Here is a 22,818-nt window from a genome sequence, read left to right on the forward strand (position 1 = left end):
CTGCTAGCCTAGTGCTTACTCCAAGGCAGAGAGTCAGAACAGACTTTCCTTATTCCAGAAGGCTAAAGAGTAACAACACATCTCCAAACTCCTAGAAAATGAAAGTTCACGTGTCTCTTGGTAAAGTTAAGATTATAAAATATTGCCTGGGCTACCAATGGACTGTGCACATACCACCTCTAAAATTGGTTTCCCCCCTCATTGATCAACTTATTTCCCCTTCAGATCCTAGTTTCTTTTATCCTAGAGTTAGCCATTATAGCTTTATTCTCCTGGCGATGAAGCTCTTGACAAGATGTTGGCATATGCATGTTTCTTAGTTTTCAGTAGCAGCTCTACTTGTTAACAAAGAACAGGCCTTCCAACCCTCCTCTCCTGCCTCTCTTCTCTCCTTACACATTGAGTACCATGCTGTGTGAGTTATGCAGAAATACATGGTAAGTTCCTGAAGGTCCCTAAGTCACCACCCTCGTACAGTGTGTCACTTTTTCAATTCACTCATGAGAATTATTCATTATTCTTCCCAAACCAACAGTCTCATTTCCATTCCAAAAAAACAATATTCCCCATATCTACAGAATTTTAGATTTTAGAAATCTCTTATATCTGTTACATTTGGCTCTCCTTCATGTGATGTGAACTCACTATTCCAGCCTTCTGCCTGCTCCTTGTCTCTCACAGAGCAATCTCATGAATTGGGTGTCACCACAAACAAGTAAATGGGCCACCTTTTCTCTGTGTGGCTTTTGTTCAGATGGTCTCTGGCCAATGCCTCCTTTCCACTCACATCAAGGTTAAGACCCAGGCCTGCTCCTGCAAATGTCCCTTCACAAGCTCCAATTTTTTACTTCCCTCTCTTCCTTCTTTTACTTATATATGTTAGCCGTGTTAATTTCCCATGGACAATGGGTCCTTTGAAGACACAGTCTTCTTCATTTTCAGTTTTCTACAATCTTAGTAAGACCTAATACAAATGAACTGTTAGTCATCTCGAATGACCATTTTGGCTGATGAGTTGCTGGTAGTTCCTATCCACCATGCCCTTCATAACTATTTCTCAAGCCACTGGGGGTTTGAGGTCACAACTACAAAAACAACAAAAGTCCAAGGAAGTAAAAGTTCTGACTAGAAAGCTAGTCTGTTTTCTAGAGGATCATTTTCCAGCTCAGCTAATAACTTGTGCAGAATTCCCATGGTCTTCTGAAGATCAACTGTGACATTGTAATCACACAAATACACACAAATCCTATGCTATATGTTTGAATAATTAAAGGTTATATTACAGAAGAATATATGGGTCTGACTAGATTTAAGAATAAATTAGTGTATGCTAATTTGATTACAAATTAAGCAAATTCTTACTTTTGGTGCAATATCAGGTGTGGGACAGCGCAGGAAAGCAGTTCATAAGCTAACAGTGTCTATGAAAACAAATCATACACTTCCAGTGTTTTTTATTAATTATTTGTCTATTAGTCTTTGCCTAATAGGTCTGTGAACCATGTACATGCAGTACCTCTGGAGGCCAGAAGAGAGCATTTGGTTCTCTGGAGCTGGACTTAAAGATGGTTATGAGCCACCATGTAGGTGCTGGAAATTGAACATGGATTCTCTGGTATAGCAATCAGCGTTCTAAGTACTGAGCCATCTCCCCTAGTCCCTCGGGTGTTTATTGTTTTGTGGAGACAGCATCTTACTTTATCTAGACCTTGAACTGCAGTCTCACTTGTCAGCCTCCTTATGCAGGGATCCACAGGCATGTACACTGATCCCTGCCAGACCATTTCTTTTTTGACCAGCCATCCACACAGCTGCCTGTAATCCCAGATCTTGAGAAGGGGAGGCAGAAGTCTCACGGCATTGGGAGTTTGGAGCCAGCTTGTCTCAGACAATGCCCAAAATAATGATAATAGTAGTTTCTCTCTTGACACCAGGGGATAAGGATTTAGAGATGCTACTAAACATTTTGATCATCCAAGTATCTGAATGTCTAAGGCAAAGCCGTTGAAAATTATAACTCAGAAATTTAAAAGCCTTTGTAAGAGCAGTAAATACTACCTTCTTGTTCAATAAAGCGTGCATCTGGTTTTATGTGAATGTGGACACACACACACACACACACACACACACACACACACACACACAGGGTAAAGGTCAGAAAACAGCCTACAGCCTGTCCTCGTCTCCCACTAGGTGTCTTCTTGTTCACAGTGTGTGCTGGGCTAGCCGGCTTGCAAACCTTCAGCGATTGCCCTTTTCCTTCTCCCATCTCATTGGTGTGCTGGCATTATAGGCACTTACTGCTGTGTCTAGCTTTATTTACATGGGTTCGGAGGATCCAAATTCAAGTCAAGAGACAGCTCTCCAACACCAAAATACTGTTTTAAGAAGTTCTACTTCCTTTTTTTTTCTTTTTTAAAAAATCCAAAATAAAAATGTAGCCTTTACAGTTTGGGCTATGTGTGTACATGATGCACAGCACCCATGATAACACCTGTTTTCCCAGCAGAAGTGGGTAGCGCTGTCCCCAATGCTTTGTAGATCCAGTGAGATTCTGAGGCTCACCCCTGTTTATTGACGACGCCTCAGCTGACACATGTGTAACCTCATGGTCCTTCTCTGTGCTGAGAAGATGCCCTGAAGTCCTGTCCCCTGCTCTTGTGCTTCCTTGAGCTTTTAGCACAAGAAGGGTTTGGGCTGTTGTGTCTACACTCCCGAAGAGAAATGGGTTGACCGAGGTGAACTACCGACTTTCATTATAGAAACGATTGCGTTCTACATATGCTAATAAGTTAAGGACTACAGATGAGCTACCGAATGCCTGTAATTTTCAATAAGGAAAATCCTGAGCAGTTGGTGGCAGAAAGCAGTTGCTTAACATTTTGAAATGTTTGAAAATATTTGTGTTACGTTATTTTGCCAAGTTTCCTTAGAACTTGGAGGCCAAATTTTATAATCTGTTTAAATGGTTTAAGTGGTTTCCAAATCTTTCAATGTTAAAGATCCTATAGTTCCAAAGGTAGGTATTTATTAAATATAAAGATTCGACTCCAAAAGGTTTAAAGAAATTAGATGTGTCATTTCAAACAAATTTGTAAAACAGTCGCTACGCTTGATTTTAAACCAATTTCCACTATATTACAAGAGCACCCATAGCTGAGCTTTGCTACTTTGAGGGATTTCTGCCAGAAAATCTTTCAACCTTTAGAAACTATTAAAATCATATTTTAGATACATCATGTACTCTGGCCAGCCTCCTGGGGTTGAGCTAAATATTCAACACTCATAAAAATATTCTAACACATTTTAACAATGGAATGGTTGAAAAATTATTTGATGATAGAAAATTTTTCTTACCTCCATAAAATGTTACATTTAATACTATTCACAGACTTTTTAAAAATTCATGTTCATATTTCTTTTATAAAGACACACAATAATACTATAAAGAGATAGTGTAGAAAAACATGAAAATACACAATGAAAACATTTTAAGAGAAATAGATGTGATCAAGTCATTACTAATCAATTGCCTAGAAACTGTCAAGCCATCGATGTACAGATGTTAATGTCTGACTCTCGGGAACACATAGAAGCCCGAATGTGGTGGTTTTCTCCCGCAGTACTGACAGCTGACACGACACACACAAGGAACGTTCCTCTGGCTTCCACAAGCAGAGGAACTTCAGCAAAGGCTTTAGAGAACGCAGGATAATTTCTTCTGAAAACAGCTAGTGTTTCCAGAGGATCTCACACCGACGTTCATTTCTTGTGAGGCATGTGTCAGCTCCTCATGTACAGATGAGGCTGCGGCGTTGTGTAAAACCCACCTACTGTTTCAGGGCAGAGGAAACCCCTCCTCAGCATAACCCAAGCCATGAAGAAGTACATCTGACTGGTTTAAGTTTCCAGGAAGGACTCCCTAGCAGCAAAATTACCGATTCCAAGCATGACCCTCATGAGTAAGCCTTGGTTTACTCTAACACAGCAAGCTCCAGATATTCATGTCTACGGTACTATAGCCCACTTGGCTGTTACTGCAGCTGTAATGCCGAATGCATGGGAACACTCACCCTGCAATTGCCAAGCCTGTGCCCGTACAACTGCATCTGGTTGAGTTACAGTGACCCTCAGAGTCCCTACTATACCGTACATAGATTACTTTGGAGAACAAATAAATTTATTTTGGAAAGATGTGATATAAATACGACAAGCAAACTTTGAATACGTTTTAAATATGTAACTAACTAAATACAATTTAATACATTTAAAACTTTATTTTAAAAGTTGACCTCCAGGGGTGGCAAGATGGCTCAGTGGATAAACATATTCTCTGCCAACCCTAATGACCTGGAGGGCATCCACAGGGTGTAAGTGAGAACTGAGTCCTGCAAGTTGTTCTCTGACATTCACAAGTATACAATGGCATGCATTCGCACACGTGCACACACACACTAATAATAATAATAAAAATAATAATAAAAAAATAATAAAACAAAACTTTTAAAAACTCATTTCCAAACTACTTATTCTGTTTGTATGTTCTTTCTTCCCAAATTTAAGAAAATAACTACTGTGGGTACTTTTATTGGTCTTTACAAAGTTGAAATAAGCAACAGCTTTCTGAAGCATTTCCCCATACATTACCTTGCTCCTCTGTAGCCTCTGGCTTCAGCAGTGCCAGGCAGCTCAGAGCTGCTCCTATCATCACCCAGAGTCACAGCTGCAGAGGTGGCAGCCACTCTACAGCTTTCGTCAGACTTGTTAGACAAAACCCTTAATGCAGCAAGTTGTGGGGTCAAGTGAGTGTGCTCAGACCACCAGCCCAATCCTGAAAGCCTGTGTAGCATGCATTAGACTTAGAAATGTAATGGCTTTTTCACACTATAATCCTATGTGATCGTTCCCCCAGAAACACGTTGAAGAATAGCGCCAGAGTGAACAGGTTTCAAAGGGCAAGCTTTTGCTTAAAACGAAACAAAACAAAACAAAGCAAAAACATTCTAAGGTTTCGTAAGAGAAAGACTCTTTTCAGAATGCTGTTTCCATATTCCTACTGTGCTATTCTCAAGCAGAACATACCAGAGTACACAGTATTTACTTATCAGACGTGAGTTCATTCCGCCCGGGGAAGACTATCATTCTAGGAAAATGCATTCTGGGGAACCATTTTGAGTTGGTGGAGAAATACAAGGGAATATTTTTTTAAAAAAGCATTTCCTCCAATGTTCTGTGTGATGAGCCTCTTAAAGATTATGCTGGTTACAAACTAATAATCTGTGAGTTTAATAATAATAAGTACCACTAAGTTGTATTCAGTGTGTATAATCTATCAAAAGAAAACTTAGATGTTTCTAGTAGTTTTGTATTGACAGGTAAACGGTACACCTTACACTCTTCCATTGCTATGTTAGTTTGTAAAAAAGGGATATGTAGAAAACCGTAGTAACTTATACAAACACTCAGTAAACTTACGAAAACATTCACTTTCCACAGTTAGCTTTTTAATAAGAGACATCAACAGCCTGTTACTAAGACAAACAGCACCAAGGAGAGGGGCCATTCGTTCCAGCATAAGGTTTGTCAGTTGCTTAAAACATTTAGGTACTGACACAAGGGATAATAATACAGCATACATATACATTATGCAAAGCGTAACGACAGCACATTGACACACATCGTATGTAAAGATACAGTCCATTCACATTGGCTGATTACAAAGATGCAGTTATTCAATTAACAAGCATGGATTACAATTCATTTATTCTTTCTGTTATTACAACACAAGATTTCTCAGAACATGAAGAAAAGTTAAGAATATTTTCAATTTTTTTCTAAAATATTTTAATCATGACTTTACTCACTGTCTTTTTACTTTCCTTTACAATAAAAAGGTTCAGTGTTGTCATTCATTTGTGTATATACACATATATTCCCTTAGTTTTCTAACTGGATGAGCAGGGTCTATTGACATTCATGTCAGTCATGAAAGAGTACTAATCTAATGTATTCTAAGAGGTATTCTGAAATTTGGCTAATCTGTAAGCAACACTGAAAGAGTCAAAAAATATATTTATATATACCTGGTTTTGATAACAAAACCTCAGATCCCCTGAGTCCTTTTAATATAAAAGACTAATTGAAAAAATAAATATTCTTCATATAATTACAGAAATCCAGGTACTCTAATGATATATATCTTTACACATGCAAATAAATAGGTTTGTAAAAAAAAATTCTGGCATAAACATTTATCGCGATTTAAAAAAAAAACTTCATTTTCAAATTATCAAAATATATAAAGATATTACAGTCTTCCACTAGTGCAAAGATTACTCGGTTAGCTGCGTTTGAAACAGTTGTGTGGTACACACTGAAGATCTCTGCAATCCTCCCTTACTGCTCTGGAAGCTTGGGGATCGTTTTCTTGACTGACTATTTCTGTGAGGTTGAAGGGCTGCTCGTGCAGAGGACATAATAGGCATCCGGGTTTCTCAGTTACGGCATGGTCTATGCACACACATCTCTGGAATACAGGGTCAGATATTCCAGTGCAGTACATAGACAAATGCATATACCACGCTGGGTAAGTTTAGAACTGCAGAGTGTTCAAAATACCAGGTGGAAGCCCCTGTGGATGCCTAACTCCTACAGAACATGGCCATGCTGATGCCTATGACTTAAAGTAAGTTTCTGTCCTGTACTTTAGACATGCCTTTCTGTCCACCAAGGTCTCAGCAAAACCTTCTAAGAAATGGCCTGATAGTAAATATTTCCACCATTGTGGCTGGCAGAGTCAGCTCAACCGCTGTGGTGTAGCATCCGCCGCAGATGGTAAGGAACAAATGACTTCACTGAGTACCAGTAAGGCTTATGGCATATGAAAACAGCCAGCACACGTATCCCTGATGAAAATCTTAGCTCAGCATCATCACAGTGAGGTATTGCAGCACCTATCAGGAAGCGGAGAGGCAGGTGGATGCTTCAAGCTTATCCACTCCCTCACAGGAAAATAGCACCATGGAGCTCAGAAGCAAAGCCGCCAGATCCAGGTCCCCAGGTACTGGCTGGTCCCCAGGTACTGGCTAGCTTTCTCCCCATTTGGGACAGAATGTCTCGGTTTATGAGTTTAGTTACAAATAGATCGCTGCCTCAAATCTAGATTTTATCTGGAAGGTAAATACTCATTTTTTTCATGATCTAAAAAAAAAAAAAGGTGATAATATGCTAATTTCAATATACTCATGTATTAATTATACTCCCGACTAGATATTTGAAAAATATTAGAGAAAATACTTATGAGCACTATCTATGAGTTTCGACTATGATTCAAAACATGGAAAAGTAATATATTCCTAACCCACAGTACGTCCACACGGTGGAAAATGGATATTCATAGTAAATTACTACATAAGTCGTAGTTTCCTATGATGCATTTAACTATGAACAATTTTTATGTAAGCAAATGTCTTTGTCTTCACTATCTTCACATTTCTAAACAAAACAATTTAACAGTGAGGAGGCAAATTTTAAAAGAATGTTATTTGGTTTTAGATCAGTTATTGGCTAGGCACAGACAAAAGCCACATATAACCATAATAAACTCAAACAAGACATAGCCTTACAAGTGGAATGTTAACATTGTGCACAAATCTGATTAATTGGAGTGAAGGTCAGAGGTGTAATGAAAGAAAGCATCTCCATTAGTTCAAAATTCACATATAAATACATATAAAACCATTACACATATGTAATTACAGTACTTGAATGAATTCCTGCTCAAAATATCGACTTCAATAAACACACCAGGACAGTTGATGGTCAGCTTTCAGAAGCAGTAATCAGATGCAAGATAGTTATGAATTTTTCCACTTACAAAGAGGAAATTCAAGTAAAAGGAACGTGGTCATAAGCCTACTATAACTATCGTACCGACTTCCATGGTCCCCGATACCAGGACACATCTTCAGGGCAGGCGTGCAGGTGACACTGCATCATGCTAGGTGGCTTGGGCAGTTCACAGCTGTGTTCCTGTGTCATTTGGCCATTGGGAAACTGACAGATCACAAATCTTGATTTTACCCCTCCACCACAGGTTTGTGTGCACTGGAAATAAGAATAGCAAAGTTTATGCCCATTGAACTTCAAAGAGAATATTATATTTCTTCCGTGGTCTTCTTTTGAGAGAAGGTCTCATGGAACCCAGGCTGACCTGGAATTCCCTATGTAGCTGAGGTTGACTTTGAACTTCTGACCCTCCTGCCCCCACTTGCAGATGTGCAGCACACTTAGTTTATGTGGCCAAATGCACAGCTTTCCTGCATGCTAGGTAAGCACTCTGGCAACAGAGATGCATTCCTAGATTATAAGATGATAATGTTTATTTAATCAATGTCTAAATATTATTTGCAATGCTAGAGTTGGAAGTTGCTATGGGAGAGTAGATTTTTAAGGGAACTTGATACATTTCCGTTGGCAGCTAAAGTATCCCTTTAAAGAAGGATTTCCTAATTACTTCTGAAGAGAAAGTATATGCTAAGGTCATTCTGAAAAGCTAAACTGAGTAATGTATCCATCTAAGAGCATTGACTCTTTCCTTTCCCTTTCCATCTAAAACATGGGGGAGGAGCATGGTTAACCTTCAAAGTTACAGTTTCAGAAGTCATCCTTACATTTATGGTGCTTAAGGATGCTTGGGCACAAAGAACTACTTAATAATTTATTTCAAAGGCTGTTACAGGATATTTGAACCTGTTTCTAGTTAGGGTGTGGCTCAGCTCTTAGCACACAACTTTCATCCCTCTGGCTGGAATACAGACATCCCCATAGTACTCACCTTTAATCCCAACTAACGAAGATAAAGTTAATTTGTAGAAGGAAGCACTCATGTATGAAAGTGATGTCTAACTGAGTGGCAGACAAAGGAGGAATCAGAGACAGATGTGACAGATTAGGCGATGCCCAACTTTCATGAGAAAAGGAAAGAGAAGCTACTTAAAGGAGAGGCAGACAGTACAGGAGGGAGAGAGCAGCAGAGGAATACAGTCCAGTTCGTGGGGAGCAGTGCAGCCGAGTTGAGAGGGAGAGTGGAGCAGCACAGCGGGAGAAGGAGGCAGCTTTACCTGGAGAGTCTTACAGAGACAGATTGAAGCGAGAACAAGTAAGACAGAGGTGAAGACAGAACAAGCAAGAGAATGAGAAGGAGCCAGAAGACTAAAAACGACTGCAAGAGTTAGTCCGAGGCCAGGTAGAGCAATTCAGAGGCCGAGAAAGACACCCGATTGAACAACTGAGCTGAATGAGAGATCGGAAAGGGGAAACTTGTTCAGCAGCAAGTCTCGAAGGCTGTAAACATTCTAGGCCTAGATTAGATTGGGCAGAGGCTAGAAGATTCCAGAGATAGGCCTAGGTTAGAAGATAGAGGCAGTAAGCCTCAGATACAACAAATACTCCAGGAGAATAAAAGATACTTTTACAAAAGATGACTTGCCAAATGAATGGCATGCAATAGAAAGCACGGCACAAATATCAACCTGGCTTTCTGTACCTATATCAATCTAATTTTCTAAGAAGTCTTTGAAAGATGTTGGCAGCTCACACACATACCGGCCTCCACATCGGGTTTTGTTAAATAACATCGATCATGCTCTCTCACAAATGACTGTCACACCGGACTGCTTCTGCCAAAGGAACTTTTAAGAATATCTGTTTCTACACAAAATAGTGAGATGAAGTCATCCCACAGGGCCAGAGGCAGGAAGCACACGACTTTCATCTTCAAGGATGGTATCAGGGGACAGCATAACTTACTTCTCCCCAGTCCCCATAATTCCAGTGCGGACAAGGTCCGGAGCCACAGTGCCTTGACTCTGGGGGCTTGGAGGACCCATCACAGGAAGTAGCGCTTCGCCCGTCTTCATCCTGGCAGACCACAGCCCTGTGCTGAAGACCACCGGCGCAGCTTCTGGAGCACTGATGGGAACAGAACAGAAATTCGCACTGCACGCTCCACACGGTGAGAAAGGTGGCGACTGACTCAACGCAAAGCAACACTCAACACAACGGGCCCAAAGCAAAGCAAGGTCAACAGTAAACTCTCGAACTCGGAGTCACTGTTTTAATCAAGAAAATCTGTCACAACACTTGACTTTTACCAAGGGCTTCATTAGAATTTGACAATGGCGGGCACATGGGTTTAATCCTAGCACTAGAGGCAGAGGCACAGAGGCACAGAGAGGCAGAGAGGCAGAGGCAGAGGCAGAGAGAGGCAGAGAGAGGCAGAGGCGCAGAGAGGCAGAGAGGCAGAGAGAGGTGGACAGAGGCAGACAGAGGCAGACAGAGGCAGACAGAGGCAGAGAGGCACAGAGAGGCAGAGAGAGGCAAAGTGAGGCAGGCAGAGAGAGGCAGAGAGGCAGAGGCAGAGAGAGGCAGAGAGACACAGAGAGGCAGAGAAAAGCAGAGAGAGGCAGAGGCAGAGAGGCAGGCAGAGCTTTGTGAGTTCTAGGCCAGCTTGGTCTACATAGCGAGCCCCTGTCTTAAAAATAAATAAAAATTGTTGATGAAAAGATAGTCTTTCAACCTTGCATTAGAAAGTGATCCCTCACTCTCAATATACAGGTTAGGTAGAGAGAATTTAAGGTCTCACTGGGAGGGTATTTTAAAGCAGACATCATATAGTTACTTGCCGCTCAGCCCTGTCTACTCCATAAAAATGACCCCTGCATCCTCAGGACTCACAGCAGCCTTCCGCATAGCCTTTCCGCAAGATCTGTCTCTTTCTCAAAAACCTTGAGTCTTACCTCTTACAGGGATTGATCTGGCTTGCATGATATGGACTCTAATCAAGGGGCATTCAAGTGCCTTCCTCAGTAAGCCCTTCTCATTGGAGATTACCCTGGGGGTTGTAATCGGCATCAAAATGCTCCAGCCTTTGCAGAGCTGAGCTCCTGATCTTTAGATAACATTTACATTAAAAGCATTTGATGTCATTACACCCGTATCTGGGAAAGGACTGTAATAGGACTCAGTTACAAAATTAATATAACTCAATAAAGATGGCTTACTGCTCCCCAAGGGCCTGTTCTCCACTGGTTTCCTCTGATTGACAGCTGGGCCCCCTGATCTTGATTCTCTCCTGGTTTGTGAGTTAATGGAACATTTCTGCTGGGAACGTGGCTTGGCTGCTCAGAGGAGCTGGGAGCTCGGCTGTATAAGGGTGGGCAGGCTGCCAGGCTACATTCTTGTTCAGTCACAGGACGGCCTTCCGGGTCACAGTAACTCTCATCGACCAGTTGGTGGTAGTTCACGCATAAAACACGTCGGGTGGTTTTCCCATGTCCACAGGAGGCTGAACACTGAGATCGGAAAGTTAACCAGCATTACAGTGGAATATACGCCATCCATTTCAAACACTGTCTTTAAATTTTTGATGTCTGCTTGCTCGTAGGCATACTCACTGGTGACCAGTCCCCTGCTTGCCACTCTCCACAAGGGCTGAAGCAGAGAGACACCGCAGCAGGTCGAGGCAAGTGGGCACAATTCGACTCATCTGCCACTTCATCATGAGCATCCCGGCAGCTCACATAACGGGCCTGACTGCCTCTTCCACAGGACACAGAGCACTTTAAAAAAGCCAGAGAACAGTGAGATGGGTCTAGTACCTCCCCCACTCTAGTCACCTGTAGCTGTTGTGTCTCAAAAGACAAAAGTTGCAGAGAAAGCATAAGAGGTTAGGCATGGCCCCCTGGTTGAAGGATGAAGCCACCCTCCCACCTCCAAAATTTAAACCCAGAATTGTTCCTATCTAAAGAAAATACAGGGACAAAGCGTGGAGCCGAGGCTGAAGGAAAGGCCATCCAGAGACTATTCCACCTGGGGATCCATCCCATATACAGACAACAAACCCAGACACTATTGCAGATGCCAAGAAGTGCGTGCTGACTGGAGCCTGATACAGCTGCTCCTGAGAGGCACTGCCAGAGCCTGACCAATACAGATTTGGAGGCTCACAGCCAACCATCAGACTAAGCACGGGGACTCCAATGGAGGAGTTAGAGGGAGGACTGAAGAAGCTGAAGGGGCCTTATCTGGCATCAGTGGTAGGGGAGGCCCTTGGTCCTGTGAAGGCTTGATGTTCCAGTATAGAGGAATGCTGGGGCGATGAGGCAGGAGTGGGTAGGTGGGTGGGGGAGCACCCTCATAGAAGCAGGTTAAGGGGGGCAGGATAGGGGATTTGCAGAGGGGAAACTGGGGAAGGGGATAACATTAGAAATGTAAATAAATAAAATTTTTAAAAAGAGGGTGATATCACATGGCGTTATTTCTGAGTCAAATACAGATAGGGCAGTAAAATTCCCCACTTTAGGTAATGTTTTATATGTCAGATCTAATAATTTGAATGAACATAATATTCAAAGTATTTAGTCACATGTCAAAATTAAAGGGACTGAAAACATCTTACATAGATATTAAAACAACCTTGAATGACTTTGTTTAGAGAAGTCCTCTGATCTCATAATTTAAAATCTGGAATTAAAACAAGCTGAAAAAACTAATGCATGATAGCTCTCGATTCAAAAAACAAAACAGGATGAAAATGTTGAGCCAGAAATGCAGTTAAGCCAGAAACTGATAAATGCGGAATACCACATGTGTTTCTCAGCTATCTGGACTACTTCATTTTACAGAGTAGAAAACACATCCTGCACAGAAATATGGGCTCATGGGAAGGATGGTCATTTTGTCATTCCAGCACCTGGTTCTCAGCCTACAAATCTCCCATGCCATCAAATGCCTGAGAAAGAATGCAGACACTAAAACCAGCAAAGCAGAGCAAGTGTTTTTCCTGTATGAAGCGAGGCCTCCACAGAAGAAATGCAGTGTCACTCACTGGGGTCCACGATCCATGGCGCCACTGTGCTGCCCTTCCCAGGGGAATGGCTGGTAAGGAGGTGGCCCCCACTTCTGGAATAGCCAGGCAAGGTGCCAATATACAGTCCTGTTCAAGAAAAATAGACCTTATGGAATTGCCATTTAACAACCCACTCTGACTTGTGTTAAACCTTGTGCCTGGTTTCCCCAAGACAACTGCATGCTAAACTGTAAATGGATGACCCGAAGGCTCTCACTTACAAAGTGCTGGCAAGGGCTAGTACTGACAGGAAGGAAGTGATAATATTGGACAGTAAGGAAGTGATAGTATTAGACAGGGAGGAAGTGGTTGTATTGGGCAGGAAGGAAGAGATAGTATGGCACAGGAAGGAAGTGATAATATCAGACAAGACAGGAAGGAAGTAATAGTACCGGACAAGAAGGAAGTGATAGTATTGGGTAGGAAGGAAGTAATAATATTGAAAAGGGAGGAAGTGCTAGTACTGGGTAGGAAGGAAGCAATGGTACTGGACAGGAAGGAAGTGATAGAACTGGACAGGAAGGAAGTGATAGTACTGGACAGGACGGAATGATGTTACTAGACAGGAAGGAAGTGATAGTACTGGATAGGAAGGAAGTGATAGTACTGGACAGGAAGGAAGTGATAGTACTGGACAGGAAGGCAACATTCCAATGTCTGTCACCATTCCATCTGGCCACTGAAAGGAGAAAGCCCTTCAAAACAGGCCTAATATAGAACATTCTGAAGGAATATGGGGCTGTGCCATGAAAAGAACACTTCCCCAAGTTCATGGGGTTCACAAACACAGCCATTATGAAAGAGTGGGGAGATATGAGTCCAATGAACTCTTGTAGAGCAGACAGAGAAGAGCCTTGGCATAAACACAAGTGGGGCAAAACCAAGAATGGTGTATTCTGTATTTTAGAAAGTGCTTCAAGGTGTAGATGATAAGGACAAATATATATATATATATATATATATATATATAATTTGTGCTCATCGATAGTCCTTCTTTTATGTAAGTATTTCTTCTTTTGATCCATGAGGAGACTTCCTTTACCTGTCTGTCACTTGGCCGGCTGGCTTGCGGGCACTCTCTGTCATCTAGCATGGTGCCAAATATCTCACTGATACACTTAACAGCACGCATCTGATATCCATGTCCACAGGTGGCCGTGCACTGAAAGGAAACGACAGGTGCCAAAAACAGTTTTCAAGGGTGACATAGACCCCCACCTTCTCAGTGAACTACAGTTATATATAGTTAACTGTGTACTTTCCTTAGCTGTTTTGACCAATCCTTGGTATCAGATGATACTTGTAATCAGTAAATTGAATCAGCATGCCTATTTGTTCAAATTTATTGTACAGGTATTACCTAAACACCGCAGTTCACCAAATGCACCATGAGTAATGTATTTTTAAAGTTGTCAGGTTAAAATGTTAGTAGAGTCGTGCGATGCCAGGTGAAGAAACAACATAATTTCAGTAAAACACAAACCTGCCCAATGAACATACGTTATCTAATATGTTAACTAAAGTCCCTTCTCTAGAAAGAAATATGTATTTAGTTAAAGAAATGGGAGGAGCCTTCCATCAGCACGGCAGCCTCCATGGGACACTGAACTTCCCCACCTCACCTGGCCTGACCACCCTTCACGCCAGGGCCTTGGACAAGACTCCTAAACACAGTAGGGGCAAAGTAAGGGCACTGGCACTGGACAAGACGAAAGCAGATGTTTCTAGCATTTTTGGTGAAAGTAAACTCAAAACCGAAGCTGAATACTAAGCATGGCAAACCTATTCAGGAACTGCATTTCAGTTCTGCATTTTTCAAATATTAATATTATTACTTGTGTATATGTATGTACAGACGGACGGATGGACATATGCCATTGCACTTATGTGGACGTCAAACAGCTTTGTGCAGTCAGTTTTCCTCTTCTACCTTTTATGACAGTTCCCGAGATCAAACTCAGAATATCAGGCTCTTTGTAGCAAGTCCCTCACCCACGGAACACTCTTACCAGCCCCCTAGGATGTGTTTCTAAGTGACACCGAGCCATATTTCACTGCCTCCCCTAAGAAGAGAGTTAATTATTATAGTTTTCCAGCCACTCTCTCTCTCTCTGTACAGTTGCGTTGAAGCAGAGAAGCCCCCGTCATATACTCACAGACCCCCACGGTCCTACATGCCAAGAAGCGCACGCACGGAGCTCACAGGGTCTCAGCGACTCGGGCTTGGTACTGGCATTACAGAAACCATCCCTCATGGGGTCTTCACTCAGCTGACACCAAACCTGTCGCTGCTTCATTCCTTTTCCACATGTGACAGGACACTGAGATGTGAACAGAGCCGCGTTACAAAGTGTCACAACTATCTGCCAGCCCCCCACCCCTCTAGAGACATTGGCTGTGTGAAACCAGCCACTCAGGTTTTAACATCTGCCACCCAGGTCTCATTAAAATATCCGTCTGTTCTAGAAGATCCAAAGCTAAGGTTTGGAGACGTGCTTGACCCACCACCATGCGACGGTACTCCTGCTTTTTTATGAAAGCAGCAATAGAAATAAATGTTACCGCTGGCCTGGTCTTTATAAATGGCCCCAGAACTAGACGGTATTACATGGTTTTCCTGCTTTGTCTGATAAATACATTTGGAGCTTACACTCCTGCGCTGTAAGTTCCCGTAGCGTGACACTCTATAGCAGTTTTTCTGAGCCACGTGTTTAATGTTACCTCACTCCACTCACTCGTTGCCCAGCTGGGACACGGAAATTCATTGCAGTTCTCCAGCACCACCCGCGGAAGCTCCCGACACTCGCTTTCAGCAAGGCGGTGGCCAAAGCCATTTACGCAGTAGGATTCCCGAGTCTTGTCACCGCCGCCACAACTCCTAGAACACTAAAAATAAATAATAATAATAATAATAATAATAATAATAATAATAATTTTAACAATAATGTATTTTAATTTTTTTGACATTTTTTTCTCTTTTTTTATTAGGTATTTTCCTCGTTTACATTTCCAATGCTATCCCAAAAGTCCCCCATACCCACCCCCCAACTCCCCTACCTACCCACTCCCCCTTTTTGGACCTGGTGTTCCCCTGTAAGGGGCATATAAAGTTTGCAAGTCCAAAGGGCCTCTCTTTCCAGTGATGGCTGACTAGGCCATCTTTTGATACATATGCAGCTAGAGACAAGAGCTCCGGGGTACTGGTTAGTTCATGTTGTTGTTCCACCTATAGGGTTGCAGATCCCTTTAGCTCCTTGGCTACTTTCTCTAGCTCCTCCATTGGGAGCCCTGTGACCCATCCAATAGCTGACTGTGAGCATCCACTTCTGTGTTTGCTAGGCCCCGGCATAGTCTCACAAGAGACAGCTATATCTGGGTCCTTTCGATAAAATCTTGCTGGTGTATGCAATGGTGTCAGTGTTTGGAAGCTGATTATGGGATGGATCCCTGGATATGGCAATCACTAGATGGTCCATCCTTTTGTCACAGCTCTCTAATGTATTTTAGAGAGCTAGAAACATTTGATTGGTGAAAGGGGAGGCATTTTTTAAATTTTACCTGGGACCACTCTGAATAATGCCACCTTGTCAAAACACAGCTGCCATGGCATGGCTCTCGGCTGGGAGGCTTGAGCTGGTCACCACAGTACTGATCTCCTACTGGGACAGCCTGTCCTTTATGAACCGAGTACTTCATGCAGTGAACGTCTAGGGTTCTGTATCCTTGGCCACACTGGGATGAGCAGTCGCTTTTCCCAATGATGTGCCACCTAGAGAGGAGATGGTAATTCAGTTAGGAACAGTGCTTATGAATAGTAATTTAAATTAAATTTAAAGGCTTGGGCATGATTTAACTTTTTAAACATTTTAAGAGTTCAGGGATAATCCATTCGAAATTATATAATAAATCGCTGAATTAAGGATGAATCATTCTTGTATTGGCCCTTGTATTCTCTCTCTCCATATAAATATATATATATATATATATATATATATATATATATATATATATAATCATATAAGTAGATCATATAAGTAGATCATGTCCCATGAATTAAACTTTGTTTCACGCAAAAAGGAAAGTTCTTGTGTACAAAAAAAAAAAAATGAGGTTCAAAGAGACTGGGTTCCAATTCTTTTTAAAGCGTGTGTGTGTGTGTGTGTGTGTGTGTGTGTGTGTGTGTGTGCGCACGCGCACTCGCGCGTGTGTGTCTCTGTGTGTTTGTTTGTGTGTGTGTGATCTTACCATCTTCCAAATAAACTCTTGGTTGCTCTAAAACTATGCAAGCGCTGGGCATGTTGGTCACACACTAACAGCTGGTGGCAACTGTGGAGGTGTGCCTTAGAACTGCAAGCTCCCTTGAGAGCACCTAACTGCAATCATGGTAGACTTAAGACTCCTAGTCAGATGGGCTCCTCCTCTGCAAACCCCAGGCAAACCTTGGTATATGAACAGGGCGGCCTGGGACTCTTACTGCAGTAGTTAAAATACAGCCTTTGGAAGCCGGCTAAACAGCTTACTTGTGATGCATATCACAACCTCTAGTTAATTCCTGTATTCTCTATTTAGAAATATTTTTTTTAAAAAAAAGCATTGTTCACTAAGTAAAAATTGTAACTTTAGCCAAATCATCCCAATTGCAGTCCAGTGTACACCTGTATAATAAAGCATGGGGCCGAGACCTCCCCCTCATCTGAAGGACTCCACTGTGTTGCATGTAACGGCAGTAGCCATTTCTATGAGACTTTATGTCTGTCCCTTCACCCAGTGCACAGTGTATCCAACTTTTCACTCTCCATGCGTGAAAGAGAGGTTTTTGGCTATCTGTTAATATTTAATATCGCCTGCCACATGGTAATTTCTTTAATTGGAATATGAGGTTATTAGGTTTTTGTTTTTAGTGTACACAAGTCCATTAACCAGCCACACACACATGCAGGCTCACACACAAACACATAAGAAATTTAGAATTTGGTACAAAAGTGTCACTTGCTTGTGCCTTGCTTAGGATTGTTAATATATTAACCCAATTATACTATATCAGGAAACTCAATCTATACTCTCATTCTCAAATATTACATGTTGATGGGGGGTCTTAATCTCAGCTGGAGTTGTACAATCACACTACATGAACCTACTGCGTCAAATCTTTAAACTATGGGTTTTCAGATTATAGTTTATCTGGATTCATTTGACAGAATAAATTGACTCCATGTTGCACACAGTATGCCTACATACTGGTATTTAGCTAATACGATTAATTCAAAAGTCACATGAGTTACTAAGCCCTGCAGGAAGTAGAGATCTTGAGTGATATAAACAACAGGGTAAGAGGACAGGACTTAACTAATTAGAGGCTGGCTCCATGCGGATGTTTTATCTAGTATACTGGCTAGTTTTGTGTCAACTTGACACAGCTGGAGTTATCATAGAGAAAGGAGCTTCACTTGAGGAAATGCCTCCATGAGATCCAACTGTAAGGCATTTTCTCAATTAGTGATCAAGGGGGAAAAGGCCCCTTGTGGGTGGGACCATCTCTGGGCTGGTAGTCTTGGGTTCTATAAGAGAGCAGGCTGAGCAAGCCAGGGGAGGCAAGCCAGTAAAGAACATCCCTCCATGGCCTCTGCATCAGCTCCTGCTTCCTGACCTGCTTGAGTTCCAGTCCTGACTTCCTTTGGTGATGAACAGCAGTATGGAAGTGTAAGCTGAATAAACCCTTTCCTCCCCAACTTGCTTCTTGGTCATGATGTTTGTGCAGGAATAGAAACCCTGACTAAGACATCTAGCAACTACTTCATCTTCGTTACATTGGGTTACATCACATGGACTTCTCTTTTACCTGAGTTCACAGTCCATATTGCACTTTTCAGTCACAAACAGTGGCATCGGTAAGTGGCCACAATTGTGGTCAGATACAACTGCATGGTCGCTCTTACGGACGCAGGCAATTTTTCTTCTATGAAGACCTTGGCCAGAGTGGAATAGAAATTAAAAATTAAAGAGAAATGTATTTAAGTAGATGTCCTGTAATTACAATAACTAGCACAAATGACTCAGCTAGGAAGGCAGATTTTTTTTATACTATTCACAGGTCGATAGTACATTAATTAGTCTTGTCAGAAATTACTTTTTATAAGCTGAATCCTCAATGACCAGGAAGTGGGGGTGGGTTGGGTAGGGGTGAGAGTTTGCTTAGTGGGGAGCCCAAAAGAAATTTGGAGTAACTATGGAGTAAAACGTCCTTCACTTCTGCAACAGCAGGGTCAGAAGGTAGGGTTGCGGCCAGCACGGAAGTCATGTTACTACTAGATCGTTGTCCGCACAGGTTACTTTCTAATATGTGTTGTTACAGTGTTATGACAACTTTCATGTCAGGTGGAATGACACTTATGTGAACTGACTGGCAGGGATACAGTCTATGCCACCAAGTCCTGGTCCTTTCCCTTCAGACCAGCTCTGTCCATTTAGGGTCCACCTTTCAGACTTGAATCATGAATGGCAAAGGTAATGATGAGCAAGTCAAAGATTAGTAATTCCACAGACTGCAGAGGACAGAATGGAAGAGTGACACATGGGGTGGGGGTGTAGAGGCTGGGAAACTCCTCTGTGTGGACACTGGAATGTAGAAAACACATCACCATTTGCTTGTCAAAACCAACAGGATTCACAGCATGATGAAGAAGAATTCTAGCGTAAACTACAGGGTCTCGTCAAGAGTCAGAACTAACTTGTCGGTTATACACACTTGTGTCAATGGATGCCAAGACTCATGGTGGAGCTGCTGGGAGGAAGAGGGGCGAGGCAGATGGGGCAAGTCTGGTGTACTTCCACTGTTTGCTAGGAATACAGCTGCTCTAAAAGTAAGGTCTGGTTTTGTTTCCAGGGCAGAGAAAGACACGGCAATGAACCCCAAAACATGGTCTGATCAATGCCAGCCTCTGCTCACTCCGCAGAGACTGAGCAGCTGTTTCTCTTCAGGCCAGCCAGGGCCAGAGCACCCTGAATACGCATCCTCTTCAGGAGTCGAAGCACTCTGTGACATGATCAGATTTCTGTTTGGTGAACGTTCCACTTTGTACTCGCACTTGACTAAACACGAACACGTGTTTGTCTCAAATCTAGTCTAAACCCTCTTTAAAATAAATGTAAATGATTTTGAAGAGGTACGTATGTAAAGGAGCAAAAGAAAACAAAGAAAGGAAATAGAGCCGACCAGAAGAGGGAACTGTGAAGATGAAAAGAAATGGTAAATGTGTCAGACAGAACCAAGGCAGACAAAGCCCAGCTTTGTGAGGGCAGGAGGGTAGGAAGGAGAAACAACGAATGGGTTAGAACTCAGGTTTAGAGGACAGTTAAACTACAACTACCCCAGTCACCAAGAACAGGCTGCCAGCCACAAATGCCATTTTGTACTTCCTGTGATTGAAGTAAGACGTAAAATGGTACAGAAAAATTAACTTTAATGGCTCTTATATTTAGCCCCGAGTGTATTGAATTTGATCATTTCAAAAACACTGATATAAAAACTATTAAAAAACATTCTACTTTCTTTTCATTTTAATCTCCAAAATCTAGTAGGAAGCTCACACTTGAAAACAGACTGGTCAGAGATGGCTGGCGGCTGCAATGCTGGACAGAACCGCCCTGGAAAAGAAGAACACGGAGCACAGGAAATAAGGGTCACACGGGACAGAAACGGGTGACAAGGGAAGAGTCCCTCACACAGAGGTGATGTTCTAGCTCCCTGCACCCTCTGTGCCCACTGCATCCAGGACGCAGTTCCATTTTCCCCACCATGACCAATGGAAGAGAGGAGAATTTTTTCTCTTGGGGCACTGTTCCCAAAAAACGAATGATCAACTGACTTTAGGGTCTTCTCCCAGTCACTCCTATGATCCAGGAAGCAGTTTTAGCTCTTACATATTAAAAAGCATCAACAGGGATTTCAGGAAGTCTCACACACAAGAGATAAGAAGAACCAAATGATCCGGGACCAGGCACGGCTAGAGCTACTAACCAAAGAGGTCAAAGATGGGAGATTATTAGGCTTCAATTTAAGAGGCTTTACCTTCAAATAGGACAAAATGCTAGGAAGATGAAAGACTTATGTGAGAAAATCGTCAAAAAAAAAAAAACAACAACAAAACACAAAAACAAAAAACCAACAACAACAAAACCCAAGAAGGATCTATTTCCGAAGATTGTCGTAAAAATCCACAGGAAGAAGACAGGAAAGAACAGCACATGCAGGGATCTATGTAGGCATCTGAGGAAGCCCCAAGTAGACGTGTATTCTTGTCAAGGACCAATGCCTGAGAGCGCCGGAAATTGGCAACGCCTTCCTCTGGTCCACGTACTGATGCCGATAGACTGTACAGGTGACTGGACCGACAGCAGCTTCCTTCCACCCAGATATTTACAGCCTGAGCCTGTTTCACTACAAAGACCTCCCCCCCCCCACCAGACTCTCGACCCCTCCTTCTCAGACTGAGAATAATAAACACGCTGAGGTTCCGGGGTTGATGCCCAGGTGGTACAGCTCCATAGGAACTAGCATGGTTCTAGCCAATCGCAGGCTTTCCCTACACACGCCTGCGTCTGTCCTTTCTTCCCTTCCCTGTTTCCCTGTGGACCTTTCTCTGTTTCCCTGGTCCACGACCCACGCAGGACAGAGCAGTGTATCCGTTCTCGGACATCATTAGAACTAAGGAGAGGATCCGGAAAGCTTTAAGAATGGAGAATGCCCCTTTTAAGCCCTGGGAAGAAAAGAGAAAGCTGAAGAAGAAGGCAAAGGGCAAGACCTTCATGTGCCAAAAGATAAGTTGTCTATCGGGAATTTACATCATTAAATTAAAGAATTTGCCAAGCATTGCAGAAATGGTAAACCCCCCAAAATTCCCTTTCCTTATCCAAAACATACTGTGGTCTGTTTCCCCCAATGAGGGAGGTAAATATAAAGGAGGATTTGTGAGATTAAAAAAGACTGAAGATAATTAATTCCCAGGAAAACACTGAAGGAGTGTCTAAGGGGGACAATTATACAGTGGGTCTAAAACAAGACACATTTATGAGCACAGAGCGAAGAGGGATATTGCAGAGATAGAGAAAAATATACTTAGAATAAAGAAAGAAAATTCTAAGACAAAAATGTACAGCTGTTCTAAAGTCTTGAGTACGAGGTACTTTCAGAGCACAGCAAAGTAAGTACCAAGCCACAGAGCTACACAGAGAATCCCATCACAGTGTTTGATGGCCAAGGAATTAATAGCTCCCATTTTCCTGCTCATTGCCTCTCAGAAGCTATTCTTGAGGTATCCACTGTGTTCTAGGATCTTGCTTCCTTCACCTGTTGCTTGACTTGCTGTCCCGAGTCCACAGCCACACACCACAAATCTGTTTACACACTGAGTGCGGGATGGCTGTCCCCACCTCTCTGAACTCCACTTGTCTTCTGCAAAGTTCACCCAGGGCCTCTTCGTCAAAATGACCACTTGAGCTTCCCCAGTGCACCGGCTAGACTTTCTGTCAACTTGACACAAGCTAGAATCATTGAAGGAGGGAACCTCGTTGGAGAAATGCTTCATAAGACTGGCCTGTGGTCAAGACTGTGGGACAGATTCTTGATTAACGGTTGAATTGGGAAGGCACGGCTCACTGTGGGCAGTGCTCTGCCCCATGTGGCTTTTGGCCATGATGTTTGATCACAGAATGGAAACCCTAGGCCACCCAGGATTGGCAGTGCCCTGATTCGATCCTGGTTGATCTTGTGCCACTTACTACTATGTCCCTTCTGAGACCCTGCCCCACACAATGACAGAACACCATCCTGAGCAGCCCTGCCCCAATCTACCACCTACCCTTCCTCATCTGCACACTGTTCAGAGCTTCCTTCCCTCTAATCCACTGCC

At 42.5% G+C, this 22,818-nt stretch overlaps 1 protein-coding gene across 7 annotated transcripts in view; it reads right to left on the reverse strand.

Moving 5' to 3' along the window:
• The window catches only part of Adamts20 (a disintegrin-like and metallopeptidase (reprolysin type) with thrombospondin type 1 motif, 20), a 163,761-nt gene that overhangs the window by 46,536 nt on the left and 94,407 nt on the right, over positions 1-22,818 (reverse strand). For 5 of the 7 annotated variants that reach the window (XR_001781517.1, XM_006520863.3, XM_011245594.3 and 2 more), the window contains 10 exons: positions 18,750-18,876; positions 16,469-16,679; positions 15,632-15,796; positions 15,067-15,231; positions 13,953-14,072; positions 12,890-12,997; positions 11,457-11,621; positions 11,064-11,354; positions 9,811-9,972; positions 7,933-8,106 (listed from right to left, as the gene is read on the reverse strand). Coding sequence is in view for 5 of the 7 variants with exons in the window: in XM_006520863.3 (XP_006520926.1) it covers positions 7,933-8,106; positions 9,811-9,972; positions 11,064-11,354; positions 11,457-11,621; positions 12,890-12,997; positions 13,953-14,072; positions 15,067-15,231; positions 15,632-15,796; positions 16,469-16,679; positions 18,750-18,876 (1,688 nt within the window). In the remaining 2 variants the exon portion in view is untranslated. Of the gene's footprint in view, positions 1-5,482; positions 8,107-9,810; positions 9,973-11,063; positions 11,355-11,456; positions 11,622-12,889; positions 12,998-13,952; positions 14,073-15,066; positions 15,232-15,631; positions 15,797-16,468; positions 16,680-18,749; positions 18,877-22,818 lie in introns of those variants that run through there. The other 2 variants (XR_001781518.1, NM_001164785.1) reach the window with 2 other exon arrangements.

Source organism: Mus musculus, chromosome 15, assembly GCF_000001635.26.
Source record: "Mus musculus strain C57BL/6J chromosome 15, GRCm38.p6 C57BL/6J".
NCBI classification, from domain to species: Eukaryota; Metazoa; Chordata; class Mammalia; order Rodentia; family Muridae; genus Mus; species Mus musculus.